Raw genomic sequence first — 15,016 nt, forward strand, 5'->3', positions numbered from 1 at the left:
GAAAGACCATCCTAATCGGATTCCTTTGTTTCCAGGGGAATCAAAGGAATTTATGTGAGTCAATGGGAAATCTCACACAACTCAATTCTTCTTGGCCATGTGCTTTGCTCTCACTCCGTGTGCAAACAGCTTTTAATACTGGAGCAAAAGGAGCACATAAAACGCATTGGATATTGCCGTGTCCTTTAAAATTCCTCTCACTACAATTCAAAGATACTTTTATTCTTGTGTGGTTAATCAGAAAGTATTAGATGCTCCCTCTCTCCCACAATCCAGTCCATTAGTAACAGTTTTTAATCAAAATGCATTAATATAAATGTCATGTTGTCGATGTACCAATTTATGCTCGTATATTTCTAGTTTTATATCTTATGCAAGTATATTTGGGTGGAATTCATAATGTTTTTAAAATATTAACTGATGTCATCTGGCTTTAATATAATACTATTCAAAAACAGTGGCATCATCTCCAGATGATTATGACTCAGCATATATGGACAGCGCATTGAGGAAGAAAAAATCATGATTATGACTATAATTATAATGTTTCTGTTACTCTTATCATTGTACTTTATTATTATTATTATTATTATTATTATTATTAATAATAATAATAATAATAATAATAATAATAATAATAATAATAATATTGTTGTATGTTAATACGTATAATATTACACAATATTATGTACAACTGTATTGAACTTTAATTCTAATCTGTGATAATACGGTGGGTCCTTGCAGGGGTTCGTCTGGACCGCGTGCGTGGCGGGCGACAGAAGTACAAGCGCAGGATGGACACAGACAACGGAGCTTACCTTGGCCTGACCATTCCACCGCCGGCCAAGAAACCATGTGAGTCTCTTGAGTCACGTCTTTTCATCATTACCAACATTACATCAAGTCTATGCTTCATTTTTGGAGATAATCATTCATTCCATGAAATTTAAAGATCATTATCACATTATTTGAGCTGTTTGTATGTCTTCGATAAAAGAAAACTAGTGTGTTTGATTACTCTTAGATCTAAAATCTGCAACTCAAATACCTCTTTAAGATGTACAATCTACACACACATAGGGTCACAGTGGCTCTTTTGCTAATAACTCTCCGTCTTTCCTATTACGGTCTGACTTACCATCGTATTAATCTTTTAAGCGGACCTCGGCGTGGTTGTTATGGCCTGCTGTATTAAATCACATGCACAGAGGCTATTCTATATCATAATGTCCACATATTATTTACAGTATTTATCCTAAATGAAAGAAAATGCAACTCTTATTTTATTAATGTCCTTGTGTTACCATCTCCCCCCTACAGTGACTAAGATCGTGTCCCACCTGCTGGTGGTGGAGCCGGAGAAGATCTACGCCATGCCGGACCCCACCATGCCCGACGGGGACATCAAGGCCCTGACCACGCTGTGCGACCTGGCCGACCGCGAGCTGGTCGTCATCATCGGATGGGCCAAGCACATCCCAGGTACAGAAACATGACCCAGTAACACTTTCATGAATGATTTACTGTACAAGGCTGTATAAACAGCTGAATGAGTTGACTGATTCATCACATTTGGCTTTTGATACAGGAATAAAATCATTTTACAACTATTAATTAATTAGGTCAATAAATAGAATGGAGTTATGTGTGAAATCAATGGTCTGTGGCATTTAGACCTCTGCAGCAATCCCCCATTTGTGTGATACTGTATATTCTTCAATAGGATAAATATACAACGCGGCAATTTGTAATGCATTTTAACCTCTGGCATCCCTTTGATTTCAATCCTGGATGAGACATTTAGCTTTGTCAAAATATGCAACAGACACCCAATAATGCAACAGTATGACTTATTCAGTTGTTAATATAGATATTCATGCATTAATCCATTAATTCACTAATTTTCCCCAAAATCTGCTACAGTTACCTTTGAAGTAATTGCTGATTATAAAATGACACACACCCAAAATCCACAAGAATGTACAAATGCAGATGAGCTCAGACACACAAAAAATCTCTCTCTCTCTCTCTCTCTCTCTCTCTCTCTCTCTCTCTCACACACACACACACACAGGATAATTAACATCTGCTGCTCGTCTATACCTAGGGGAGATCCCAGTCCCATATTCTAAAATCTAATCAATAAAGAGCAGCTGAAACCTTTGATTTGCCTGAGTTGGGTGGGAGAGTGTGAGGGGGCCGGGATCCGCCCCCATGTCAATGTATTCCATTTCAATCCCAGACTTAAAGAAGCCAATCCTCTTACTTACTTAAGCAGACTACACAGGGCCCGTGTGTGGGGAAATTGATTTATGTAGGAAATACTTATGGATTTCACCTGTCCGTGTCGGCGAATGCTTAAATACGACTAACAGCTCACTGTAATGCAAAGATGTTTGGATCTTCAATTTTCGTTTGATCTGGTTTGTTCGTTTGAAAACAAGATGTGGTATATTAAAATGGAGGACAGGACTGTGCTTACGGAGGCCTCTAATTTGTGTCCATTTAGCTACGATAAGATAAGAGTCTCTAAGGGTGTTTGTTGTTAAATAATATTGTTGTGAAATAATATTATGTACTTAAAATATCGACATCTATTTACTTCAATATAAATGTCAATGTGGTACAATTACTTGGACTCGAGTAATTTAGTGTCAGGGTATTTGCATAGTTTTTTTTCCAATGAACATTTGCCCATGTTTGAATTTTCAAATGTTTCCACCGCTCAATTTAACATTAGCGCTATTGTACGTTTTTTTTTTTCCTATCTTACGTATCTTTTTACTTAAATGTCATTATTCACTCATTTCCCAGTGGGAAAACCCCTTCTGGCCATTTTTAGTCCAATTAAGGGTCACTCCCTAACTACTAATCTGCGGTCAGATTTACCTTTGACATCATAATTAATGCAACACAGCAGCGGTGGAGGTGCGTCCGTGTCAGAGCGGCAGGGGATTGACTGCAAAGCCACAGAGGAGGTGTGTAGTCAGATTAGGAGATTAGGCCCTGGGGTATAAGTGAAGGGTGCTGCCTCAGCAATCTGGAGTTGACAGAGAAATAGGCTTAAAAGGTGCCGCCGAGAGCATCACTGACCCAAATGCCCACTTTCCTCACTGACCTTATTTTGGTCAGAGAGAGATCTTGAAGATCTGAAATATGTGACGCGGAATGTTTCTCCGGACTGTTCCACTTTTCTTTCTTCGCAGTGAGAAAGTAGGTCCAGCACTCTCCGAAAATAATTCTGTTTAAGTAAAGAAAAAGACGCTGGCACTTGCAGTTTTTTCCATTGGAAAACTTTACTCTGTGTGTAACCCATTGATCTCAAGGGCCATAGAAGGAGTGAATCCAGGGTGTCTGGGAGACATTAAGATGTGGATGTGACACTCTGGGGACGTTTTACCCCGGGCCACCGGGTCAGAGTGTCACCCGGTGATGATTAAGACAAAAAGGGGTTCCCACAGTTGAACGTTTCGGCTGCTGCCATTACACTCAGCCCACTGCGCAAATGGCTCTAACGATGAGGTAATAAGAGTCATTACCACCGATCGCTCCATTAATGGAAAAGTCCTTCAACTCCCTAATGTAGAGACCTGGAAATGAAATATTTGATACAGGTTTTTATTGTCTTTTTTTCTGGTAAAAGTACAATCACTCCTTAAATAAAGATGAATATAAATACATTTTTAAATATTTGTGGCATCTAGCTTTATTTAGGCTCAATAAGAGACCATTTTTGACAGAGTGTGAATTGTTGCTACAGAGGTTTTCTATTTTCTCTATCTATTTTCAATCTCTCTATCTAAATCCAGGGCTCCTCTTCCACACAATAATAATTTTGTGTGTGTGTGTGTGTGTGTGTGTGTGTGTGTGTGTGTGTGTGTGTGTGTGTGTGTGTGTGTGTGTGTGTGTGTGTGTGTGTGTGTGTGTGTGTGTGTGTGTGTGTGTGTGTGTGTGTGTGTGGGGTCAAGGCAGCATTTTGGTGCCAGGTCTGCACAAAGCAATGCACCAAAATAGCCCAAGGAATTGTATACCAACAGGAGAATTTGTTTTTTCTCCCTTATAGCCCCCTCAGTCTGAATTGAATGTTTAATATCCAGACCAGAGTTTACTATAATTGGAACACATTGCCGGGCAGCCATTTATTGAATATAACACACAATAACACACATGCGAGGAAAGAGAGGAAGAATCATTGCCTACTTGTCTGGGGTCAGAAGTTGCGCCTCCTTGGAGCAGCTGCTAACACACAAACACACACACACATCATCGATGACACATGAACGTTTTCGTAGTAGGCTACAGCCGTCAACACCCTCTGGTATCGTGTTGAGTCGCTCTCTCTCGCTCTCCCCCCTCCCAACACACTAATCTTTGTCTCATATGCCGATGTTTTCTACCTCGTTTTCTCATACACACTCTCTCTCTCTCTCGCTCTCTCTCTCTCTCTCTCCCTTTCTCTCTCTCTCCTTCCTTGTTCTTTCGTTTCCCTAGGCTCCCCCCTCCCGCTCGTCCCGCTCGTATAGGGCCCTCTAGTCTCATTATTATCTCTGTCTTTTTATTAGGCCCATTAGGGCTCTTAGGAGGCCTGTAATGGCGCTAAATGAATTGAGAGTGAACTGCTGTCTGTTTTAGATCTGGCCCTCAACGACGGCTTCAAGCCTCACTGCCATCCACTCACTCACTCACTCACTGTATTACTTAGATCATCTGTAACTTGGCTGCTTTGTGGCGGGATTTTATTTGTTTATTTCTGTAATAGGCTATCAATGTGAACTGATGCTGTATGTTTGCTCCATTACCTTATCACAAGCCCTTGTATTACTATATATATATATATATATATGGTAACCATATTTTTAATGTATCAGAAATAAGTGTATAGTATATAGTGTATATACTGTATGTTTTTTATTCATTTGCTTACATTAGGTTTTATCAAATCTATTAATGTAATTTAAAGTACACATACAACATAAACAAAATAAGTAATATAAGCATTTTATTTAAATAGGAAGTAAAATAATTGATCTCCCTTTGTGCCCGTCTTGTCATAACGACAGAGGGAAACAGCAGAGACACGGATACAGACATGCCCCAGTTTGCTCAATATTGTGTCATGTTTGGTCAAACGGCAGTAAATCGGCAGGTTGAAATATTGATATTTCATCAGGGAGAACCGCCCTGTAGAACGACACTTAACTCAACAACCTCCAGGTGCCGTACCTGGGGAACGCTGCCGGGGGAAGGGGAGCGTTTCTTCATCATCTTTGCAAATGTAATGGGAAGAAAGAGTGAAAAAAGATTGAAGGATGACAAAGAAAATAATTAGACAGTGAGCAACAGATAGTCGCATGTTCCTAAATCACAGTGTATAAAAAAAAAGATGCAACAAAAAAAAACTTAATAAATAATAAATACATAAATATATATGGAAAAGGGCTCCAAATGCAATCAGATGATTCAATTTTATTTTCGCTAATTACTTGCAATTCCAATTCTGGAGTCTGTGGTATTGCATACTCCAATACAAACATTTCCTTGCACTTTTTAAAATCGACCTTATACTGTATGTAAAATGCTTCAGGACTCTCTGGGTCCTTTCCCTTTTGTTTCCCGATCAAGGTGACATGTCAGGTTGATAATCATTCGTCCTACCTGAACATCCTTTACAGGAAAATACCATTCATTTCATACAGCTACTTACAGATTCTTGTCGTGGCCCAAAGTAAATTTGAGAATTCCGGATGAGCTCTGAAGTACCTACAATGTACACTCCCTTCCGGCCGCCTCTCATCCCCCTTACAAAACGTGTACCGGATGTCCTCCATCAACTGTCTGTTTGTCAGATCAGAGGCTTGGATCGATCCCCCTTTCGCATTTGGTGGACTGATTACAATCTACTAATCAATGACACTAGCAGCAACTCTTTTCTCTCACTAACCCATTCTCTCTCTCTCTCTCTCTCTCTCTCTCTCTCTCTATCTCTCTCTCTCTCTCTCTCTCTGCTTCGTCCTCTCCATTTGCTTGATAAGGAACTATTGGGGCGGGGGGGCTTCTCTAAGTCAACCTGCCCTCGGTCCCATCCGTCCAACCTCCAAATTCACGTAAAGCAGAGTTGTGGATTCAAGGCCCCCTAGTCAATACCCCAATCACCTCTCCATTCAGCATAGGCAGGTGAAAGGTATTGTGGAGGTTGAAGTTCTTTCATTACGTCCGTTGCCCGTTTGATGTGTGTGTGTGTGTGTGTGTGTGTGTGTGTGTGTGTGTGTGTGTGTGTGTGTGTGTGTCTCTTTGTAAACGTCAAATGACAGTTAAGAGAATTGATGGGTAAGGGGGTAGAGCATTGTTGCGGCCTTTAACGTTGAGATGGTTCACCGTGATGGACTAAAGAATGAAGAACAGGTAATAGGAAAAACAGGCTTCTTTGTTTGGATGCTTGATGTTGGATGTTGTTGGACGGACGGGAAAGGGTTGTAGTCGTAGTAATAGTCTGCTATGACTAACACTAATTCAAATGTAACATATATTAATGGAATATAGGGTATGGATATAGGGTATCGGTACAGTGTAGGGATATAGGGTATAGTGTATACAGTAGGTATAGGGTAGGGGTATAGGGTAGGGGAATAGTGTATAGGTAAGGGGTATAGGGTAGGGATATTAGGTATAGGGTAGGGGTATAGGGTAGGGGAATAGTGTATAGGTAAGGGGTATAGGGTAGGGATATTAGATATAGGGTAGGGATATAGGGAATAATGTACAGGTATAGGGTAGGGATATACAGTAGGGAATAGGGTAGGGATATAAGTGTAGGGATATAGGGTATAGTGTATAGGTATAGGGTAGGGATATAGTGTATAGGTATAAGTTAGAGGTATAGGGTTAGTATTGCCAAATTTCCTTCTTATTTTACAAAGTTAGCCAAAGATGCTGTGAACCCGACCGACGTATGGATTCGTCCTTTACACTGAAGCCCGTTTCCAACGTTTTATGTCGTGGGCTGTGGTGGGACCGAGCGGTGACAGTTGAGGGTTAAAGTACCCCTCCGAGTCATGTTTCAAAGGCCTTAACCCTCTGTTGATTTATATCCTCTTCTTAAGCCCCGTCTTTACAGCGGTCGGCCCGTTTCAAGTGGGGGCTTTTCTTGGGGCGTACGGAAATATACCACTACACACAACCCCCGAGGTAAATGGAGGCCCACGGAGCTTCACTCTCCAACAATGTGGCGAGGTTAAGGGTGGATTTGTCATGCGCTTGTACATATTAAGCGCTTCACTACGCTGTTTGTTTTACCGTCACTCCTTTCTGCTATTTCTGAAATAATTACAGGGCGACGTGGCAAAGCTCCATGTAAATAGCGCTGCTGAATAAGATTCAAGATTCAAGATTCAAGATTCAAGATTTTTATTTGTCACATACATATACATACTTTCATACATATATGCAGTGAAATGTAATGGACTGAATGAAATAATTAACTCTATTTCCCTTTGATCCAACAGGTTTCTCCACCCTCTCGCTGGCAGACCAGATGAGTCTGCTGCAGAGCGCCTGGATGGAGATCCTGGTGCTGAGCATCGTGTTCCGCTCGCTGCCCTGCGAGGAGGAGATCGTCTACGCCGAGGACTACATGGTGGACGAGGATCAGGCGAGGCTCTCCGGCCTGCTGGACCTGCATGTCGCCATCTTGCCGCTGGTGCGACGGTACAAGAAGCTGCGTGTGGAGAAGGAAGAGTTTGTGACGCTAAAAGCCATCGCCCTCGCAAACTCAGGTACCGTTGGAAATGTACACACCACACGCAACATGCTAACAGTGCGGTCTGGATATTGGATACATGACATGCTGTAGGTATTGGCTTATGGCAATGAATGAAGAATAGATAAGAGGAAAAAAATACATCCCAAGAATATCTGCGTCTCGTGCCTTTTCAGCGTTTCGCCAAATCCCGTTTTCTTTTTTTCCCCTGTTTCCGTGAGAGGAAAGTCACCCTGAGGCTGACATGAAAGTACATCTCTATGGTCTATCTGAAATAAATCTAGATGCTCAGCATATAATTAAACCAAACAATGAAATACAACAAAAAAATGTCTGCAGATTGTCTATCGCTTGAGCCAATCACTGATAAGAGAGGACAAATGGGTCAGGAATGTGGCTATTTAATTAAATACTGTCCGTTGTGTATATGTTTGTGCACACGAGATTCTGTGTGTGTGTGTGTGTGTGTGTGTGCGTGTGCGTGTGCGTGCGCGTGCGTGCGTGCGTGCGTGTGTGCGTGCGTGTGTGTGTGTGTTTGTGTGTGCCTGTGTGTGCCTGTGTGCCTGTGTGTGCGTGCGTGCGTGCATGTGTGAGGGTATACATTTGGGTGTGTGTGTGTGTGTGTGTGTGTGTGTGTGAGATTGTCACATTGCGATCTCATTCTCTCCATCTCCATAACAGTAGCTGCCAGCACGGCGTGGCCCGGGGAGATATATTTAGCATTTCATTAGGAAAACAGGGGCTGTCAATAAAATGTGTTAAGTGGAGTGGAATGAGCGTCGGGGAGCGACGGGCCTCGTTTGTTCCGATGTGAAGATGCCGCGCTGGTATCGACAGTTTGCTTTTCATGAGGACGGGCCTGTCCCCCCTCCTCCTGACTAATCAATGCCTGTTAGGAGTCTTTTCTCCTGCAGGACGGGAAAAAAAAAAAAAAGAAAAATGCTGAGCCGGGGGTTTTCAGTCTTCAGACGACCAACTCTCCATCGCAGAGAAATAGTAGAGAGATGTTTGGTGTGAGAGAGAGAGAGAGAGAGAGAGAGAAAGCGAGAGAGAGAGAGAGTTAGAGGAGAGTTCAGGGGGAGGCTCAGGGAGGCCGAGGGGGCAGCTTCGGCTCGTTTGAACACAGGGTCTCGGGGAACCCCGGCTCCCTGGGTCCTGTGGGTGCGACAGCTGTGGAAATTCATGGCCATTGATTTTGTAATTAGCAGAGTATCGACAGGATTGACGCCAGGCTGCTGACGGATTACATGGAAATTGTTTCTTCAAAGTTGGTTTTGCATTCCGCCCCTCACCCCTCTTTGAAAACACACACACATACGCTCACATGGACACACACACACACACACACACACACACACACACACACACAGTGTTCGCATTCTTCATAGCTCATTGGCACACATTTGAAAGTTTTTCTATCTTACTTACTCTCTCTCTTGTGCACAAAAATACAGACACATACACACACACAGACACACACACACATGCATCCAAACGGGGATCAGATCAGTATTAACATGAAGGTTTCAAATGAAGGAGCACTGGAACACATGTGCGGTCCACATAGCCTACTTAATTTCCCAAGATAGAAACGCAATTTACACAGAAGGCGACTGGTTAAAGAGACTTAATCAGTCAGTTAGGAACATAATTAGCCTTGTACTTTACTTTTTTCTGCCTCATTTACGTGCTCATACACCGTCTTACTTCGCTCGACAACTTTTTGAGAGCCGAAATTGATTCGAAGCGGTTACCGGATGGAAATTGACTGAAATGTTTCACATAGTATTTGTAGTGCAGTAGATAATGCTTAGAAATCGATGAGTAAAAACTGATAGGCATAAAGAAGCAAAAAGCCATGTTCACCGTTGCCTTTCTTACCTTTCTTAAAATCTGTGTGACGAAACAGCCGAAGTGCCTCTCCATTGTGGAACCGTCGTACAGCCCGTCCTTTTGGAGGGCACGCGCATATTTTTTCCAACTTATACAGGCAGAGCAGATTTTTAATAAGTCTCAACTGGTTTTATTTTAGAGCCTATACATAAGGGGGCCAACTGCTCTTTCTTATGGAAATGAAGGCCATCTGCCGCCATCGTTCAGCCCAGCGATATCCTAGTAATGCAGCCATCTGAATTCATTAGCGGGGGGGAATGTATGTGGTCCACGATACTGAGAGAAATGAATCTTTTTCTTGTCCCACAATATATTTATACAGCCCCGCAGTACATCTCTCTTCTTCTTCCCCTCTCTCCCTCCCTGGAGACCCGGCCGTGCATAGGAATTTATTTAAGGACAGTCATTAACCACTAACAAGAGAAAACCTCTCTCCAAAATTGGATGTTTTGCAATGGGGAGACTGCAGAATTGAAAGGTGGGGGGAGGTCAACCAGGTTCATGTCCATGTCCGTGCACGTCCATTGTTATGGTGTAGGGCAAATTCTTTGCTAATAGTTCAAATCAATCAGTGATTCATTCATTTATTTTAAAACGTATGTTTGTATTATTTTTGTATTTGTATGTATAAAATAATAAATAGCTCATAGTAACAATAAATAAACACATAGATTATTATTGTTAATAATATAAAAATAATATGAATAAGAAATAATAATTTAATTCTATTTCCTATTTTTTCTGCCTGGGCATCCGTCCCTCTGCTCCCCCACAGACTCCATGCACATAGAGGACATCGAGGCGGTCCAGCGGCTCCAGGACTCTCTCCACGAGGCCCTGCAGGACTTTGAGGGCTGCCAACACGCAGAGGACCCTCGGCGGGCCGGCAAGCTGCTCATGACACTGCCCCTGCTCCGCCAGACCGCCGCCAAGGCCGTGCAGCACTTCTACAGCATCAAGCTGCAAGGCAAAGTGCCCATGCACAAACTCTTCCTGGAGATGTTGGAAGCAAAAGCTTGACTATCGAAACGGTCGTACGTCGGAGATTGACTGGCGGCTGCATCGGCCCAAATCGAGTGCAAAATGACCCCACCCCCAAGTGAGAATTAAAGGATAAAAGGATAAAAAAAAAAAAACTTCTTCTGCTTGGTCATTTTGAAGGGATAATGTCCAGAACGATGAGAGGGACGGCAGAGAATTGGGTTGAAAGTGGTAAATAAATATCATCCCCAACTGATGCGGGGATTTCAATAATGTATATATAATGACGCTGTGTACAGACAATTACGCAACTACGGTCTTGTTATACCTAGAGACCCATGGCTCTATATCACCTGACGCTTCTGTGAATTGGTTTCCTATCTTATGTTCGTCTCAATACGAAGGTGTGTTAAAAAAGGTGTGTTTTTTTTCTAACCTCATTTTGTCAAAGCAATAGTCTCCCACTGGTCTCATGTAACACATGTACTGTATATTGTGTATAATTGCACTGGGAAAAGGCAGAAATCGTTAGAAGAATGTTCTTATCTTGTTTCCTTCAAAGAAACGATACCGACGCTGGGTTGTGTGTGAATCTCGAGGTCCTCGTGACATATTTACCTCATACTAACTAGCTTCATCGACTCAGCTTTTTGTTTTTCAGTTTTTTAAGCTGGTGCTTGTAGCAGGAACATGTTTTGCTGGTGATAGTAGTTCACTAGGCATTTGCACTGAGCGACAAAAAAACAACATGGCAATAATGAAATAATGGGTATTGTATTAGAAAGTTCTGTTTCATAGTCTCTGTTAGTGGTTATCTCTTTTTGGAACTAACACACACACACACACACACACACACACACAGGCCTCCACCACTGCCCCCTCTCTCTCTCTCGCTCGCTGTTCTAAATATTTAATAGGTTGTATATAAACAAATAAGTCACAATTTTCTGTAGCTTGCCATCTGAGTTCATTCTTAGTTGCACTCCCACCCCCAATATACTTAAAAAAAATGGTGAGCAGGTGTTTGCTACCATATTTTCTTTAAAATGCTTATTCACATACTTACTCTATTCTCCTGCATGTCAATGCTGTTCTGCAGAGCCACCCAGTCTGTTCACTCATATAGTGTGGATTATATGTGTATTTATTAAAATATAACGGTAAGATCCACGGAAAGTAGTGTTCTGCTGCCACTTGGCATGAATACCAATCCTTCAAGTTCAAAAGCCAGAGGAAAAATAGTATAAGCTGGCCTCTTTAGGGATTTTATCCATTATTTATTATTTCTCTCAAGCCACAAATATACTTTTTAATATATTTTTGAATAATGTTTTAAACCGGGTTTTCCACACTATACCTGATTAAGAAAGAACAAAAAAATAACCAATACTTGAAAGCCAGTAAACATGCACTTTAGGACATGTAGAAGTAATTTTTCCAGGTTTTTTTTGTGCTTTATGAGATCACTGAGCATTAAGGCATTCAATTCAGATTATTTCTACTTCTTTTGAAATTAGGCATCACAACAGGATAATATAATAATCTCATCTTAAAGAGCGTACATCACTGTTTTTCCCCACAATGGGTTTTAGCTCATTGTTATTGAAGGTGCTAATTATTGCAAGGCGGGGGGGGGGGGGTCTTTGTACATTTTAGAACGCACTTCGTCATCATCGGTAACCACTGCAACAACAAGGCTGTGATTCTGGTCACTTTACAACATTATATACAACATCTAAACCAGTTTCCAAAATATTTAAATGAAGCAGTGAAGACAAACGTATTACTACTAGAATACGTTTCCGATAATACCCCTCACAGATATATTAGCGGTTTCCTAAAAAGTCCAGTCATTATGAACACTTTACAGGGGTTTGTGACTTTAAGGTGTCTTCCAAACTACGCGCTTCTTCAAATCCAGACCATTAGGATCAAACCTGAACCGCTCCTTGTAATACACGTGTGTATTTATCGACACAAAACAACAGAAAAAAATACCCCAAATTCCCATCATGCAACTTTCCAAGGTGTAACCAGATAATCCAACCCACTGGACTAGGATTGAATAAATTAGTGAACCAAAGCATCATTTAGAGTTCTGGAATATCGACCATCTTTAGTCGGCCATTGAACGTAATGGTCGGCTCCACATTGTGATATATACAGTGTGTTTGTATTTACCCTTAAAACTTTACTTTTTTTACTTAGTATTACTCAGTATTTTTTTACTTTACTCTCCTCTATTCTATTCACACTGACAGACGGACGGACGGGCGTGGCATCGCTCATTTCATCATGACGCTTTAGCGGTTTGTCTTTTTTTAGTTCAATCAATATTTGCGTCGATACCACGTCGACCATCTGCTTCCTTGTCAATATCATAATATAACACGCTGCGTTACTTCTCACAACGTATCGTGGAGATTAAAACATGTTACCGTTAAAAACAAAACTAAAAACGTCCAGAATCAAAGTGCTTCTTTAACTACTTTTTAGGGAGGGGACTGGGAGGGTGGGGGGGGGGGGGGTGGAGATTTTTTAGAAATACATACAGTATTGACATCGTTATTGAAATCCAAGCAACGATTTGATCACTGTTAACTTTGAGCCTCTCTTTATGGAAGATTAATAAAAGGGAAAATAAAAGGGGAAATGTGTAATTTATTTTAAGCAGCCGAAATTTGTTCCACTATACATCCAATTAATTCTAATTGTCTCTTAAGCTGATATTCTCAATAGAAATGGAGCAATTAAATTCCTTGCATTGGCTTCACCTCGGGGACCAGAGACATTTTTGTTCCTGTTAAACTGCGGGGGGTGGGGTGGGGTGGGGTGGGGCGGGGTGTGTGTGTGTGTGTGTGTGTGGGGGGGGGGGGGTATTTAATCCGTCAAAAAAAAAGACAAAAAAAAGGTGATATTTCCACGCGGGTGTCTGTAACAGTTTCATAACAGAATGATCACTGGGCTATGCAAGGCGAATACAGCCACTTATTACTACCTTGTGATGGCGCATCTCACTTTGTTTGTACACACACTCACGCGCGCACGCACACACACACGCACGCACACACACACACACACACAGCTGTACAGTGCAAATGCTATTGTGTAAATTTAATTTTGCCCCCACAACTGTAGAGTACCTGCTTTTAACTGATTGATCATCATCAATGTAATCATCAAGATTTTGTCCTCGGAATTACCATTTTGGGTGTTTTTAAATGTCACATATTATACTCCTTTACAACAAGTTAATACAGGTCTCTGAGGTCCCCAAAACATGTCTTTGAAGTTTATTTTGCTGAAAATACCGCTCAGATTATGCATTCTAGCCATTCTAACAAACCTCTATACCACTCTGTTCCAGTCCTTTTCTCGACGGGCTGTTTCTGTGTCTGTAGCTTTAAACACAAATGAGCTGCTGCTCCCCACGCCCCACTCCTCCTACCTGCTGGATGGGGGCGGAGGGGAAATGTTCTCCGTGATTCACGGCAAGTTAGTAACTTCTTGTGAATCTATATAAAATCAGCGGCGAGAAACTCTCTGGAGATGTCACCACCCATTCTCTCATTCTCCTATTATTTAAGAGTGTTGATAGGATGGAATTCATCTTACAGACATTCAACTAACAAACTAATACCCTAAAAATATGATAGTGGATCCTGCAGCGAGTAACGTCAGTAACTTCTTAGAAAAATTACATCCAAAATATTACCTCAGCTATTAGCGTTGGCTAGTGCTAAACGGCAAAAGAAACACACAGCACAATGTTTTTTTAAATAATTACATTTCCCTCGACTGCAGTTTTATCACGGTTTTAGACGTTGCCCTTAAAAATAAGCTTTATTCACTCAGCTGTTCTGTCCTCTGAGGCTGGGGGGCCATGTCAAAATTTGTGCTGGTCTGTACAGCCAACAACAGAGCACTTCCCATGCTTAGCTCTTAGCTTCCACAAAATGCAAGCTGGCATGGCGTACTCTTGCAAAGGTAGTTCTCCAGCCATGGGTGGAGACAACCAGATGGTGGGCGGTATTATTCTAATGATCCCCAACTTGACGTAGCAGGCGGAGGCTAATCTCATAGGCTTGTTGAATCATGTGTTTCTGAAATAGGCAGCTCTGACTGGGTTGTCTTATCTCACAGTTTGTGTGTTAGAAGGCCCTTCAGAGACCCAAATGACCTTTAACTCGTTTAATTCCGCATCAGCGACCTGAAAGAGATGTTTTAAGTACACCTCGATACATCAATTACACAAAATGTTTTTCTTGATTGAAAATGTAATTAAAAGAGTTATTGTAACGTCGGCTGTTCTCCTGCTATGTGTTTTGGTTGTTTTTTTGTTTTGTTTTTTTTGGAGCGGTTGTGTGTTTTTTCCTACCACACTGG

At 41.6% G+C, this 15,016-nt stretch overlaps 1 protein-coding gene across 2 annotated transcripts in view; it reads left to right on the forward strand.

Annotated features, from left to right (window-relative positions):
- esrrgb (estrogen-related receptor gamma b) overlaps positions 1-12,193 on the forward strand; it is a 36,057-nt gene extending 23,864 nt beyond the window's left edge. For both annotated transcript variants that reach the window (XM_080019920.1, XM_080019921.1), the window contains 4 exons: positions 745-855; positions 1,321-1,482; positions 7,503-7,772; positions 10,425-12,193. In XM_080019920.1, coding sequence (XP_079876046.1) covers positions 745-855; positions 1,321-1,482; positions 7,503-7,772; positions 10,425-10,669 — 788 coding nt within the window. In that variant the 3' untranslated portion in view covers positions 10,670-12,193. The remainder of the gene's footprint in view (positions 1-744; positions 856-1,320; positions 1,483-7,502; positions 7,773-10,424) is intronic.
- The last annotated feature ends 2,823 nt before the right edge of the window (positions 12,194-15,016 follow it).

The sequence above is a fragment of the Zeus faber genome (assembly GCF_960531495.2).
Source record: "Zeus faber genome assembly, chromosome: 2".
Lineage (NCBI taxonomy): Eukaryota > Metazoa > Chordata > Actinopteri > Zeiformes > Zeidae > Zeus > Zeus faber.